The sequence below is a fragment of the Tachypleus tridentatus genome, chromosome 9 (assembly GCF_004210375.1).
Source record: "Tachypleus tridentatus isolate NWPU-2018 chromosome 9, ASM421037v1, whole genome shotgun sequence".
NCBI classification, from domain to species: Eukaryota; Metazoa; Arthropoda; class Merostomata; order Xiphosura; family Limulidae; genus Tachypleus; species Tachypleus tridentatus.
The window spans coordinates 26,367,447-26,382,108 of record NC_134833.1 but is presented as its reverse complement, the minus strand read 5'-3'; the positions used below and the strand labels follow the sequence as shown (position 1 = coordinate 26,382,108).

Genomic DNA, 14,662 nt, shown 5'->3' with positions numbered 1-14,662 from the left:
TCTATAGTTAGTATATATGCACATATACACAAATGAATATATAATGCTTGAAAGAGTAAGACAAACAGAACTTAACGTATGAAGAGATAGAACAGAGGAAGAAACACAGTAATAACTTTTTAAATTTTACCAATGAGAAATAAATCTTAACTGACATTCACAAAAACAGTACATTCACAACTTACGTCAATACACAAAAAAGTTTAGGATTAATGACACATTTTGTTGACAAGTATTCTCTGACGTACAAACAACAGACCACTTGTATTTTAGAAACTGAAGTGGGTACCTTATTTGATGAGGTAGTCACATGTTTTGTGCTAACACTCTGCATTAGCCCTGATTGTTTGATTTGATCACAAGGGCTGGCTATTCCACCCTGATGAAAAAAAAAACTTGTTACTTTTTATTTGCACTAATACTTCTTTACACAAAATGATTATTTTTCACAAAACACTTCTTACAGAATATAATAAATGGTCCATGAGATTGAATTTTAAAACTTTTATACCAATAAATGTAAAACATCACAGGATTTTTGTGTTTTGTTTGTTTTGAATATTTACAAAAAGCTACAAGGGATATCAGTATTACATGTTCATAATTAAAAACTATGAAAACTAGATGGAAGACAACTAGTCAACAACACCCACCATCAATTATTGTCATTCTTATAATGCATTTGCAGCCCCAGAGTACAGTGTTTTCTTGCATTAGTGGGATGTGAACAATGGATCATAAGCTTCACGGTTCAGCATGCTAACCATTTGGCCACACCCAATCCTCTGTTAAGTATGTAATACTAAAAGCTAATCAGTTATAATGCATAAAGTAAATGTTTCTATTAGATAACTGAAGGAGATAAAGAATTAAAGGTTTTGAATATAGTTTTAATAATAAATCAACCTCACTGATAAAAATAAAACATTTCTAGGCAAAGTTTCTTCTTCCAAATGAAAGTTCAAGTTAACCAATTTTGACCTGATAATGGAGAATAACTGAATGTCAGTGGAAAGATGTTTATTACAGTTATCAATTGGTTTCTGAAAACAAACCAGCAGTAAAGTTTGTTACAAATGTTATCACATTCAAAGGTAAAATTTGATGGGTAGTTTTTGGGGTTATATATATGTCCTGAAAGGTGTCTGCATGCAAAAACCCAGTAAAAAATGCTTTTCCTTGTTAATATTAACCTTTGAAAGTATATTATATTTAAATATCGTGTAGAAACATGAATAAAACTAAGACATATCAACTAAAGTTAAACTTTTATGTGTGTGTTTGTGTTTTTCATATAGCAAAGCCACAAAGGGCTATCTGCTCAGCCCACCGAGGGGAATCGAACTCCTGATTTTAGCGTTGTAAATCCGGAGACATACCGCTGTACTAGTGGGGGGCTAAACTTTTATAACTTAAAAATACTGTAAAAACATTCAGACAGGCAAATTATGTTTTGGTCACTTTGACAAAGTTACTCACCATAAGACTTGAAAAATAAACTCATTTGTTATGCATTAAACTGATTACTTTACTTTATTAATTACATAACACCTTAATTACATTTAAAACTAATCAGCGATAAAAACTTACCGATGGCATTCTAACATAAAGCCCCACTGACCTTGTTGCCACCTAGTGTTTCCACAGAAAAACAGAAGTGAATGGATTGACACCATCTTTATGTCAGGTACACTTTAAATAATACTATGAATTATAAAAATATTCCTGTTTATAAGTTTATAATATTAGCTTAAATTTCATCCAGCAAGACATAAATGTAGGTACACCATCAACAAATACAAACTTGTGCAATATTCACAACAATGTTGAATACTATATTTACTAGTCAACTATACCATGTCAGAAGCTATTTAATACAAAATGTAAAGAGAAATATGATAACTGTGTTAAAAAACTAAATAATGCCATGAGAAAAAATACACATTCAAACTACAATGCAGCTACACTTCATCATTAATGTGATATGCTTCTCGATTATTTACTCATAGGAATGAACAAACACTTGTAACAATAACATCTACACCTGCAGGCACTTAAACAAGAAGAATGAAAACAATCCAAAGATATTTCTACATATTTGTCAGAAAACTACAGACAGACAGACAGACAAAATAAGAACAATACACCTGCCTTTCCTTTCCTCATAGCAGCAAACTTGCTTCTTTCAGCCAACATTTCTGCCATCTACAATATATTGAAACATATAAGTTATAAATTCATAAAAAATAAAAATAACCTGTTCTTTTTATTAAACAAATTAGTAGATACAGATTCAATATACTTAACAAGTGTAGAATACTTAGAAATCATCAAATTAAGAACTAGTAATATATACATATGAACACAAATAGTTAGAGAAGCATTCTCACAGCTCATTATGTACTTATTTTTAATTAACAAAATACAGTAACATTAACCATGACCATTATCCAATTTAGACTTTGTTGGATAATTAAAAACCACAATTTAAGAATGTGATGGATGTATATATTTATCAAACAAAGGAGAATACAATGTCTGTCTATCCTATCATGTAATAAAACAGTAAATCTTCCAGCATGAATCAGGAAAACAGAATCCAAAATTCTTTCTAGGATCAACAAAGGCAACTTTAGAAGCCCTAGGAGAAAACATCCCAGGCCAAACAAATGTCTTCATCTCTTGATGGATAAAAACTCGAACGTCTTCAACCAAAAATACACCAACACAAGAGAAACACTACACCACAAAGGAGGAGTATGCAAGGTCATATTAGCTGTCTTGTTGCTGACAACAGTGAAACGTGAATTCATCCCCACAAATACTATGTCTAATTTAGTTTTTAATACATATACTTTTTTTTTTTTTTTAATTATAATTATACAAGAAAATCACAATCAATAATGGAATGATGCATAAAACTTCATCAGAGAAAACTGTTACCACTACTTTGTTGGGAAAAATTGATTGTATTATCTAAGTAAAGTGCTTATATGTTGGATGGCCAGAATAGAGGGCGCACTGATGAGGGTGGAGAAAGTTGCAAACCAAATATTTGCAAGACTAAATAATGCCAGACTAATGCTTAGATAGCCACATCTGATGTTGAACAAATAGTAAGCATGTTTTGAAATTCCTGCTATACAAACTATAAAAAAGACAAACAAGTGGCACTTAACACTGTATAAGAGTTTGTTTGAACAATTATCCATAAAATGATAATGTAACATTTGTCTTTTATAACAGTAACACTATTTCCAAGTGAAAGATTTGAACATACATGTTTTTGAAGTTTCTGTGCTCTCTTTTTCCATCTTTCAACAGATTTTTCCAGAGAAAGACATTTCTGTTTCAATCTAGCTATCTCACTCTTACTTCCTTCAGTTAGACACTCCAGGATTTTCTCACTCACAAGTTGTTCCAGCATCTGTATTGACAAAGTAATTTGTAAAACTTAACTTAAAAACCCAATCATTTCACAAAACTGGTTTACTTCTACAACATATGAAAGTTTTAAACAACTTATTTAAAAAACACACCATAAAAACCAATATTATATGGTTGTTAGTGAAAAATAACTATGCTAACAGCAAAATCAAGTGAAAAACTGTCTCTAGAGTATGCTATAAAACAATACACATAAACAGACTAGATTAATACATTCAAGCCCCAAAATTTACAAACATGTAATCTTCCTATTTACATACAGAGTATTAGTATCCTAATATCTAAATTTCTTTATTTCTTTTTGTGAATTTATAACTCATCATACAATGCTATATCCACAAAAATGACTAGAGATACAATTTCATGTAATGTGCATGAAGAATAATATAAAACTCAGCATTCCTGATGGATCTCCAAGGAGGCTTTACAGAAGGTGTTGTTCCCATCATGCCACATAAAATTGGATCTTATGAAACAATGTGTCACAGCTCTTGATAAGGAGTCTGCAGCCTTCAAGTACCTTCGAGACTTCTTCCCAAAGCTGTCTGATGCAAAGCTGGTGTCTTTGTTGGACCACAAATAAAGAAGATCCTGAAGTGCACAGAATTCCCCAAGAAGCTCAGTAGGAAGGGAAAAAAAGCTTGGGGCAGCTTTGTCGCAGTGATTCAGGACTTCTTGGGCAATTACAAGGCTTAAAATTATGTGGAATTGGTTGAGGCTCTGGTAAAGAACTACGGCAAAATGGGCTGCAGGATGTCCCTGAAAGTCCATGTCCTTGATGCTCATCTTGATAAATTCAAGGAGAACATGGGAGCATACTCAGAAGATAAAGGTGAGCACTTCCACCAAGATATACTGGACTTTGAATGCCACTACCAAGGAATGTATAACGAAAACATGATGGGAGACTATGTTTGGGAGGGTGATATGTGAAAGTGATTTACATAACAGTCACAAATCTCCAAAAACTACTCACTTCCAAACATTTTTCTATAACTTTAGTGTAAATACATGTAAATCATGATTCATATGTTGTTTTATTCAGACCTTATGTAAATGAAAATATGCAAATTTGCCTGTTTTTACATAAAAAATAGGTTAATTTCTAAATTTCATTATCCAGATCACAAAAGCAAAGTTTGAAGGGAATAATGGTCATTTTCTGTACTTTTACAACATAAGTAATTAAGAAATACAACATACTATCCAGGAACAAAATGTGTGTTACAAAGTGTAATTTACCCTGATCTTTAAAATAAGTGTACACACAAAGTTTGGTAAAATGTGAGTGATTTTGTTGAATAACTTTGCAAATATGGCTTATATTTACATCACATTTGATACCTAATTGTGGGTTTTAAAAATATATCATTGTATCAAAGTTGAAAAAATTCAATAAAAGTTAAGTACATTTTTCTATCAAATAAAGTTTCTGTATTTTCCATGTGAATAAAAAATACAGTCACAACTGGATATTTTATATCTTGTGTATTTCTTAACAGAATTGACTGCCTTCAAACTTGGTACACGAAGGAAAGATCCAGTAGAGCATATCCACTGAAAATATGAGATAAATGGAGTTACCACAGTGTGAGCTACAGAAGGTGAGAAACAGCTGAACTATTGTAAATAAGACTGTATATGACCTGCACGTTGTTTTGGTCCTGATATATATTTTATAATATTTAAGTCCTGCTGTGTAGATGATTGTCATCATCTTACATGATGCATTACCACCAAATTTTTATATTTCAACATATTCTTTACATACACACACACACACACATAGACATCACAAATATACTCCTACAAAACATAAACTTTGTAAAATTTTAATTAAAGAAAATGAATGAACTCAATATGAAGAGTTCACAGTTACACAGCGTGGCTCCTCCAATCTGGTTTTCAGCTCTGATGTTTCTTCCTAAATTTGGTCAGTGTTTCACAAACAGGGATCTTAGATGTTAAACAATGGGTTTTGCATATCCTGAAGAAAACCGAAAGTGATATTCTCTTAAAATCTTTAATATTCCTGTGTGGTATGTACTCCTATGTTAAATAGGATGACACTTCAAAACAGCTTGGAGGAGCCACACTGTGTAACTGTAATCTAATAATACAATCTAAAAAAACCTTCTTCTTCTGATTGAAAAAAATACACTCATAAGTGAAATCTGTAAAGTGCTTTGACAGGAACATAAATACTGAAAAATAGAAGAGTGTGTTGTTTGTAGATGCTGCTTACCTTTGGATTCATGCTCAAATAAAGTAACTCATATTAATTAGAAGCAGAGAAATGATGTTGAAAGTGGATAAAGTGTAATGAGAAGAACCTGAGAGGTCAAAATTGAATTATATCAGAAGAAAGCAAGGTGTATGATATCAATTTTGGATATGGAAATGCTGAAGCCTCTGATATATACACATATATCTTCTTGGATACATCATGGATTTCACATTCAAGAAAAGATTCTAAACAACAGAGTCAAGTAATCTATTTCTACCAATCAACACCTTCTGGGACAAAAATTTCAAGAATTTGGTGTGATGCCTTGAGGGATTGTTTTTCATGATTGAGAGTCTTAACACTGTAAAATTTTTTATTACATAATGTAATAGTGAAATATTCTATGTTTTTAAACCAAATAAAATATTTAAGCTTGATTGTATAAAATTCACAAGTTCCATAAAAACCTATTCTACAAGTACTCTCCTGCACTTCCAAGACAACTTAAAAAGAAAAAACAAACAAGAAATACTTTAAAACTAGAAAAAGGTAAGTACTTACAGACTTTGTTAAAATTATTTCAGGCTTGACTAATTTATTGTTGGTTGAGCTTTCCCCATTTTCTCCATTCTCCTTTGGAACTTCAAGATCCTTATCATCTCCTGACAGTACCACAGGAATGTCTTTCACTAGTGCATGTTCACACACACACACAGAGTAAAGTATTACAATTTATAATTAAAAAAAATGTTTCTTTACAGTACATTAAGCATATAACTTTACTAGCAAATTTGCATATTCTCATTAATCTGTGTGTCACAAAATGTTGACCCTAATACAGTAATTTTCACCACTAACTTTCACTTGTCCTATAGATGTAAAGTTTAGTATTAAAATAAAGAACTAATTTCCTTTAGAATAATAAAATACTTTTCGATTGGCCACTCCAAAACACAGATGTTAAAAACACAATTAACAATTCTTTTACCAGCATTTTCTGAATGTGAAGCTGTTAATGAACTAACACACAGCCCACAATTAATCAATGATGAAGTTCTAATTATTTATTGACCCTACTGCTAAATTTTAAACTACACTACATTATATCATGTATAATCAAGAACACAATTTTTTACTTCACTTCATTCAACACTGTCATCTTTAAATGCATCAGCCATTCTATTTACAAGTTTTCCTTAATGCAATAATTTCCATATCTTAGATAATGTAGAACTATGTATATATCCCAATATTTGGGTTTCTCTTTGAATGTGAATATCTATAGCCTTTAGATGTTTATTTTGTCTCTCAGCCAATTTAACTCTCAGATAAGCCTAATTGTGAATATAAAAAAAAGTTGACATTTAATCCAAAAATATTAAATGAAAATCACAAACCAAGAAACAGTGTCCCAGACCTGTGTTTACCAATACCTTTACTAACTATTCTTTCAAATATGGGTTTCATTTCTTATTATTCACGTGATATTGTACTACAAATAACTAAAACATGATCACTCTGCACAACACTGTCATTTTCTAAACAAAAAGCAGTAAAGTGAAGCATGTGGAAATACGTATAACACGAATGGATAACACGATGTACAATAAAAGAATGGTGTATACTATAGATTGTTTGATTTTTTAATTTTGTGCAAAGCTACACAAGGGCTATCTGCACCAGCCATCCCTAACTTAGGAGTGTAAGATTAGAGGAAAGGCAGCTAATCATCACCACCCACTGTCAACTCTTGGGCTACTCCAAAACCAACAAATAGTGGGATTGACCAACATATTATAATGCTCCTCACAGGTTACAAGTTGAGCACCCTAACCACCTGGTCATGCCAGGCCATACACTGTGGATTACTGTATTAAATACAAGGTACTTGAAACAAGGTACTGGTCCTTTAAATTACAGTTTTAACAAAAGCTGGTTGTGTATAATCATGCTTGCTGGTCTTGGGCTAGTATTAATAGTTGCACGATATGTGTGTGAAAACTTTATGTCATTTAGATACAATTTAAGTTCCAGCTACACTTAAATAATACTTATAATTTTTCATGTTCTATACAAAACCTATTTACAATGTTACATTCAGACAGCTTACGAAACATGGCAAAATTGTTTATAACAAAGCAGCAATGTTATAAAGCTTTATAGATTTTATATAGCTAATTTTTCATAGAGCTATTATCAGTTCCCTCATCTTTAATTGCTAAATTCAATGATCAAATGTTTAAAAAAAGCAAAGTGCTGAACCATGGCAATATTGTTACAATTGGGAGTATTGCACATTTCAAAAAAATAAAGTTTTCAAAATCATAACTGTATTTAATTTATAAAATCTCATTAAGATGTGACTAGATTAAAATTTTTTAAGAGTATTCAATTCTTATAATCTATTTAAAAAACATACTTTTGGAAGGTCTGCAAGAAATATTTATAGTTTAATTTACAAAATTAACCAAGTCTGAATTTGGTATCACCATGACATTTTTATAAAGTTGATTTAATTGATCTGGTGGTAACATATCTAATACAGATACTAAAACTATAAAACCTAAAGAATATTATGAAACATTTACCTTTTTCAACAAAATTCATGTCATTTTTCTGTTTATCAACTGCAGTTTCATCACTTGTAGGCACTTTGATCTCTTCACTGCATATTTTTGTACTCAGGTTTATATCTGTTTTTTCTTCAGTTTTTCTGTCATCACTGTTCATATCATTCTGTTTATTAAAAGTTGAGCAATCTTCAGTGTCTTCTATGGAAGAATTATGATGCTCAACATCTTCAACATTATTCTTTGGTCTGTTTGAACTTAACGAAACTTTTTCTTTGATACCAGTTTCTGCTGATTTTAAGCCTATTTCCATTACATTGTCAGGCTGTGGTTTTTTTTCTAATGAAGAATCATCTGCCTGAAGATCTTTTTTTTTACTTTTACTATCACTTAATTTCTGTTTCTTGGACTTATGTTCATGTTCTGGTTCCAGTGGTCTTTTTCCAGTATTACTACCCAATCTTTGTGATACTTCCACATGTGATAAATCTACTTAACATAGAAATAGAGATATCTAATTAATAATCTTTAGTTTAGAACATGTTTTATTTGAATATAAAACATTAAAAAAAACTAGAAGTATTAAATATTTGGTAGAAAGTTTAATAATGACAAATCACACACAAAAAAAACATTTCAGATACATTTAAGTCTCACGAAGCTCATAAGTGAATTGTGGCAAACAAAATACAGGTATATTAATGTTTTATACATTTCTTATTTGAAAGCTGCAATGCACTTACTCAAAAGAATTGCAATAAAAAAACATAAAAGGGCTAAAAACATATATAATTTAAGGGCTAACAACATTACTTATTCCAGCAGCTTATGATTTTACATGACAGAATTGTGGCAGAAAGCTCAATGATAGCAAATGAGCTAAGAATCTTTTAGCGTTCCCGTTTTCCCAGTTTTTCTTTTCAGTGGTCTACATATCCATAAAGATTTCCACACAACCTTGAGAAGTTACAATAAAATGATAAAAATAACACTTTAGTGTTTTAGAATTACACACGTATAACCATAACTATGACACTACATGCATTAATTTGATACCACCTAAGCAACCTTTTGTCCAAAGTCACTCTCAGCATTTCAAATAAAAAACATAATTGACTTCTTACATAACACCAAATAATGATAAAATCATTAAAGACCATTTATTTCAAACTATTATACTTGTAAGTTGAAAAACATGATAAACATAGACAGTTGGCACCATAAAAGGTATCGGTTGGTTTCACAAAATTATATTTTGGGAAGTAACCTTTTAAGGAAACATATTACAAAATGATTTCACACAATGCATTAAGGCAAATTATTAGACACTTTCAATTCAAATACTTACATAATACAGGTAATGTGTTAAAAAATAGTAGATCCTTATGCACATCCTTCCAATAAATAAAATAAAACAGACACACCTCTGAGTATACACGTCAATGAGCTATATGGTCAAAGGCTCACATGGATGAGAGTGACTGTGAAAACTTAGACTAGTATTATTATGTTTCATTAATATTATTTTTGAGCTACTTTGAGAATACAATAGGTAACTTGACTTAATAAGTTTATATTGCATAATTTTATTATCATTTAGTAATACCAGATTAGGTTTAGTACATATTTGTTCCAAAATCAAAGTTTTAATGCTCTACCAGACATAAATCTATTCTTTAAGGGCCTTCTTTAAACTCCAAAATGAACATATTCTAACTTCAGCAATAAAGGCTTCAATTTTGTTAAATGCTGCTTAAGCTTAATTCTTGGAAGATGCACTTTTGTAAATAGAAATTCATTACTATAGCTTAGAATTAAAATTTTGGAATATGCTCAATATATTGTGTTAGATTTTATCAACTGTTATAGAATACTATGAATAAAGCTTTTAACTTGTGTGGTTTAATTTAAATGTATTAACCTTAAAATATAACTGGTTTTACATGTATTATTATACCTCAAACTGGACATAATTTAGAACCTAGATTCTGAGCTCTTATAAACTTTTATAGGCCTAAAACTCTAAAGTTATTATTCCTAATGAAAAATAAATATCTCTCTTATACATCAGTAAACTATATGGATTTTTCAGATATGTACCAAATAAAAGGAGTATAAGAAAATTATACTCATTTATCATTACTAAATCCTGAAGTATTTTATAATTCATGTAGTTTGTTACCAGCAAACATTTTATTTATTTAACAAGTCTTATGTCAGTATTTCACAATATGTTATTTAATAGTATTAATTCAGACTTCACAGTTTCATGTTCCAAGGCTTATTATTACTCTACATACAGCTAGGCCTAAAGAGGCAACATTAGGCCTAGCAATACATATAAACACTTCAACATTTTGTACTTTTCACTTTTCAAACAATAGTTACTTTAACAAATAGATCTACTAAACAATTGATAAACTTTTAAATACTTAATCTATAACACAGAACTTATTATTTATCATTATAACATGTATTATACATAAATAGTTTCATTTAATGTTTAATTTATAACACAGCAAGAGAATTACAAGATGCTTCATTAATTTCCTTTGTCATTTAGAAAGTGGAAAGGTCAGGTGATAGTTCTCTTAAATTCAAATAGGCATTGATATGAGAACAACTGAAGATTACTGACAGGAAATGAGACTGTGCCAAGGCCAGATACTTGGTGTTAAAATGTGAGCAAAAGTATGCAACAATCAATCATAATAATGGAGTAAAAAGGAGAAGTATTTTCTGCCAGCCTGTTGTCAGTAGTTCTCAATTATAGAAGGTATCATGCTCCTGGGAATGTGCTGTGACAAACATGCTGCAAAGTGGATTCATAAATGGAGAAAGGAGAGCTTCTTCTAAGCAGTGCTATCTTGTAAATTAGTCAATCAACTACAAACTGGCCATGCAATTTTAGTCACATTGGAACACAACATATTCTTTACATTCTAAGATATGAGATGAAGCACAACTGCTACTGTTGCTGTTTCTCATTATCATCAGAAGTTATTGTTTTACCCTGGGCTAGAATGACAAAGTAGCCAGACAGAGGTTACTCTTTGTTCTAGTCAATATGTTATTAATGGTAAACATCACAGACACTATCGCACCCTACTGAATTTTTGGGGGACTAATTTTCACAAACCTGTCTACATCTACATAATTCTAAGTTTGACAAATATCTTCTCAGGAATTTTTGTAGAATCATTTGCAAGACATAATATAATGCAGTATTCCTATTATGACATTTGGGAAGCTGGATGATCAAAGTTGGTGGTACAGAATGCAACAGCCAATGCTACTCAATACATCACAATTCTCAAGAAAGCTTAATACCTTTTTATTCCAATAATCAACTTATCAGACAAAGCAGTACTTTTATGAGAGAGGGGCTCTTACTAATTCAACACCCACTCACCTCAAGTTTTATAAAGGGTAAATCCATTAAATAAAAATGGTAATTATGCACTCCACCTACATTTTTTGTTTGTTTAATAAATGACATTCTGTATAAAGTGGGTGTCTATTTTTTAGTTGGATGTGTATAAAAGTAACTTTAAAAAGTAGAAGGAAAACATACAATAAACACTGTATTAAGCCATTTTTGTTTTTAATCCCTGGCCACTTATTGCTGTGCACAACTTTTGGTTTTATATATACTTACTAACTATTTTTGGGGAAATTTTTATTCATATATGCTCAGGAAATATGTCTGTAATGGAAATAAATGTTAATTATAAACTGCCAGTATTTATCAGCAGGTTTGACACAAAAACTAAATGAAATTGATAAAATGTTAAGTACAAACTATATCTCTATCTTAATATTGCCATTTTCCCCTAATCCAGTTTTCTGTCAGATGCATTTAAACAAATCCTGCAATGAATGTGATTTTAGTGCTACAGTATTTTGCCTTTATAAGATTGTGATAATAACAGATTATATAATGTAAATATATAAATGCAAAATACAGTATTTCCAGAATAATTAAATCAGCAAAGTGCACACCAGAGTGCAAACATGTTTTATGATGAGGGGCAGCCAGCATCTAGTGAAAATTTCATATTCAACACTTCTACACATGCATTGATAAACTACAAGTTTATTAAGCAAGTTAATGGCATTTTCATAGTTTCATATTAAATTGCACAATAAAATGTATCACATATATATTTGTTCCAGGTATAAAAGTATTTGGACTGAGTTTTCTATTATTATTCTTGACTCCAAGGTAATGATGTGGACTCTATACACGTCCATCACGAGGTTCATATTTTGTGAAAAGAGAGGATATTGTAACTGAGTAGCACAGTTTTCACAGTGAATTCCTGAGCTATGAAGAATGTTGATTGACCAGTAGGAAGTTGCTGAATCCTGTTTTCATTAAGTTTCTGCAGAATATAATTCCAGATATCACTATTTTGTAAGCCTTAGTCTCAGTTTAGTTTTTACTTACTGATCTTTATTCAATATTGTGTAGTATCTAAAACAGTGTATTTTTATATTTAAATGAGTGTACTGTGCTACAAGAATGTTCAGTTGCAGTCGAGTTTTATGTACATCTTTTTACTTTGGATTGTGTTTATTTCTTCTCAGATTGACAGTTTTTGTTTCTCCAATGTAGATTTCATCACAGCTATGGGATATTACAAGTTTACTAATATTAACTTCTGATCACAGCAAACTCTTGTAGGATATTTTAAAGATTATAAAAATTAAAGATTTTTTTTGCCAGATTTGAAACAATGTATAATATTAAATGTCTTACAAATTTTTTTGTGTTTGTAGCTTAGATTAAATATAAAAATATTAAGAGTTATGGCAGTTAAATGTTTTTCCACTGATAAAGGACGAGACCTTTGGCTTTAATGAACTGCTTAGTTTGAAAAGACTTGTTTATGAGAAAATTATCGAAAGATTTTTTTTCTGCTCTGATTTGGAAAACGTTAATATTTTTACATTTTAATGAGTGTGGTTATTTGTTTGTTTTTGAATTTTGTGCAAAGCTAGACGAGGGCTATCTGCACTAGCTGTCCCTAATATAGCAATGTAAGACTAGAGGGAAGGCAGCTAGTCATTACCACCCACTGCCAACTCTTGCACTACTCTTTACCGATGAAAAGTGGGATTGACCATCACATTATAATGCCCCCACAGCTGAGAGGCCGAGCATGTTTAGTGTGACAGGGGTTCGAACCTGTGGCCTCCAGATAACGAGTTGAGTGCCTTAACCACCTGGCCATGTTGGGCCAGTGTGTGATTGACTGGAGCTATAGTCTAAAAGGTTCAAGTTGATTTATGTAACTTATATAGATAGATGGTGTTCATATCACTCTGTTAGGATTGTTTGTTTGTTTGTTTTGAATTTTGCACAAAACTGCTCAAGGGCTCTAGCCATCCCTAATTTAGCAGTGTAAGACTAGAGGGAAGGCAGCTAGTCATCACCACCCACCACCAACTCTTGGGCCACTCTTTTACCAACAAATAGTGGGATTGACTGTCACATTATAATGCCCCCACAGCTGAAAGGGGAAGCATGGTTGGTGCGACGGAGATTTGAATCCACGACCCTCAGATTACAAGACGAACGCCTTAACCTGCCTGGTCATGCAGAGCCTCTCTGTTAGGATGTCTAGAAATGGAAAATGATGGTTTTGACTCAATTTGGACAGCAAAGGTTAATTTTTTTTAAGAGTCTAGGTGGAAGAGAAAATCATACATTGTATTGCAGTGTAACTCCATGATGAAGATATCATCCAAACTGTATTTTCAAGAAAACCAGACAAATAAACAAATTGATCTATTAATTAAAAGCACTGATGAATCCAGTGTCATGTAAAATAATAAATCAGTATTTAAACTTATTAATGTTTCTGATTATTCCAACTATCCAGTTATTGAAATTACAGTTAGATCTATTAACTCCACCTCAACAATGGGTCATAGGTCAAAAGCCATGTCATCATGTTTGTTGACTTACATTCAAAATTTTACTGAATCAGCATTTTATGAATTTATGTCATTAAGTTTGAGATCAAACTGTAGATTATAATTTTAGTATTACACAGTTAATTTTTCAATTTAAAAGTAAATATTAAAAGAACACACCTAAATACCAATTTAGTAAGTCATGTGTTATGTTGAATGTAGCACGGCTTCAATTTAGATGTTTGTGATGTCCAAATACTCAGTCTGTAGTTTTACCAAAATTAGGAACTCAAATTACTCTTACTGACAAGCTATAATGCAAAATAAGAACGTGTATCTTTTTATTTTTCCGAGATATGACTAAATCACACATAGTGGCCTTGTTCCCATTTTTGTAAATGATTCCTTGTGTATACTTGTATGTATATCTATATATATAAAAACTGAATAACCAAATGATAGCTTAAAATGTCCCCCAATTGGTTTTCCCAGCCAT

At 31.2% G+C, this 14,662-nt stretch overlaps 1 protein-coding gene across 2 annotated transcripts in view; it reads right to left on the bottom strand.

Annotated features, from left to right (window-relative positions):
• LOC143224899 (uncharacterized) overlaps positions 1-14,662 on the bottom strand; it is a 55,778-nt gene that overhangs the window by 16,868 nt on the left and 24,248 nt on the right. The window contains exons 4-9 of one of the 2 annotated variants that reach the window (XM_076453350.1): positions 8,263-8,736; positions 6,236-6,363; positions 3,281-3,427; positions 2,152-2,205; positions 1,591-1,632; positions 290-379 (exon numbers count right to left, since the gene is read on the bottom strand). In XM_076453350.1, coding sequence (XP_076309465.1) covers positions 290-379; positions 1,591-1,632; positions 2,152-2,205; positions 3,281-3,427; positions 6,236-6,363; positions 8,263-8,736 — 935 coding nt within the window. The remainder of the gene's footprint in view (positions 1-289; positions 380-1,590; positions 1,633-2,151; positions 2,206-3,280; positions 3,428-6,235; positions 6,364-8,262; positions 8,737-14,662) is intronic. The other variant, XM_076453351.1, reaches the window with a different exon arrangement.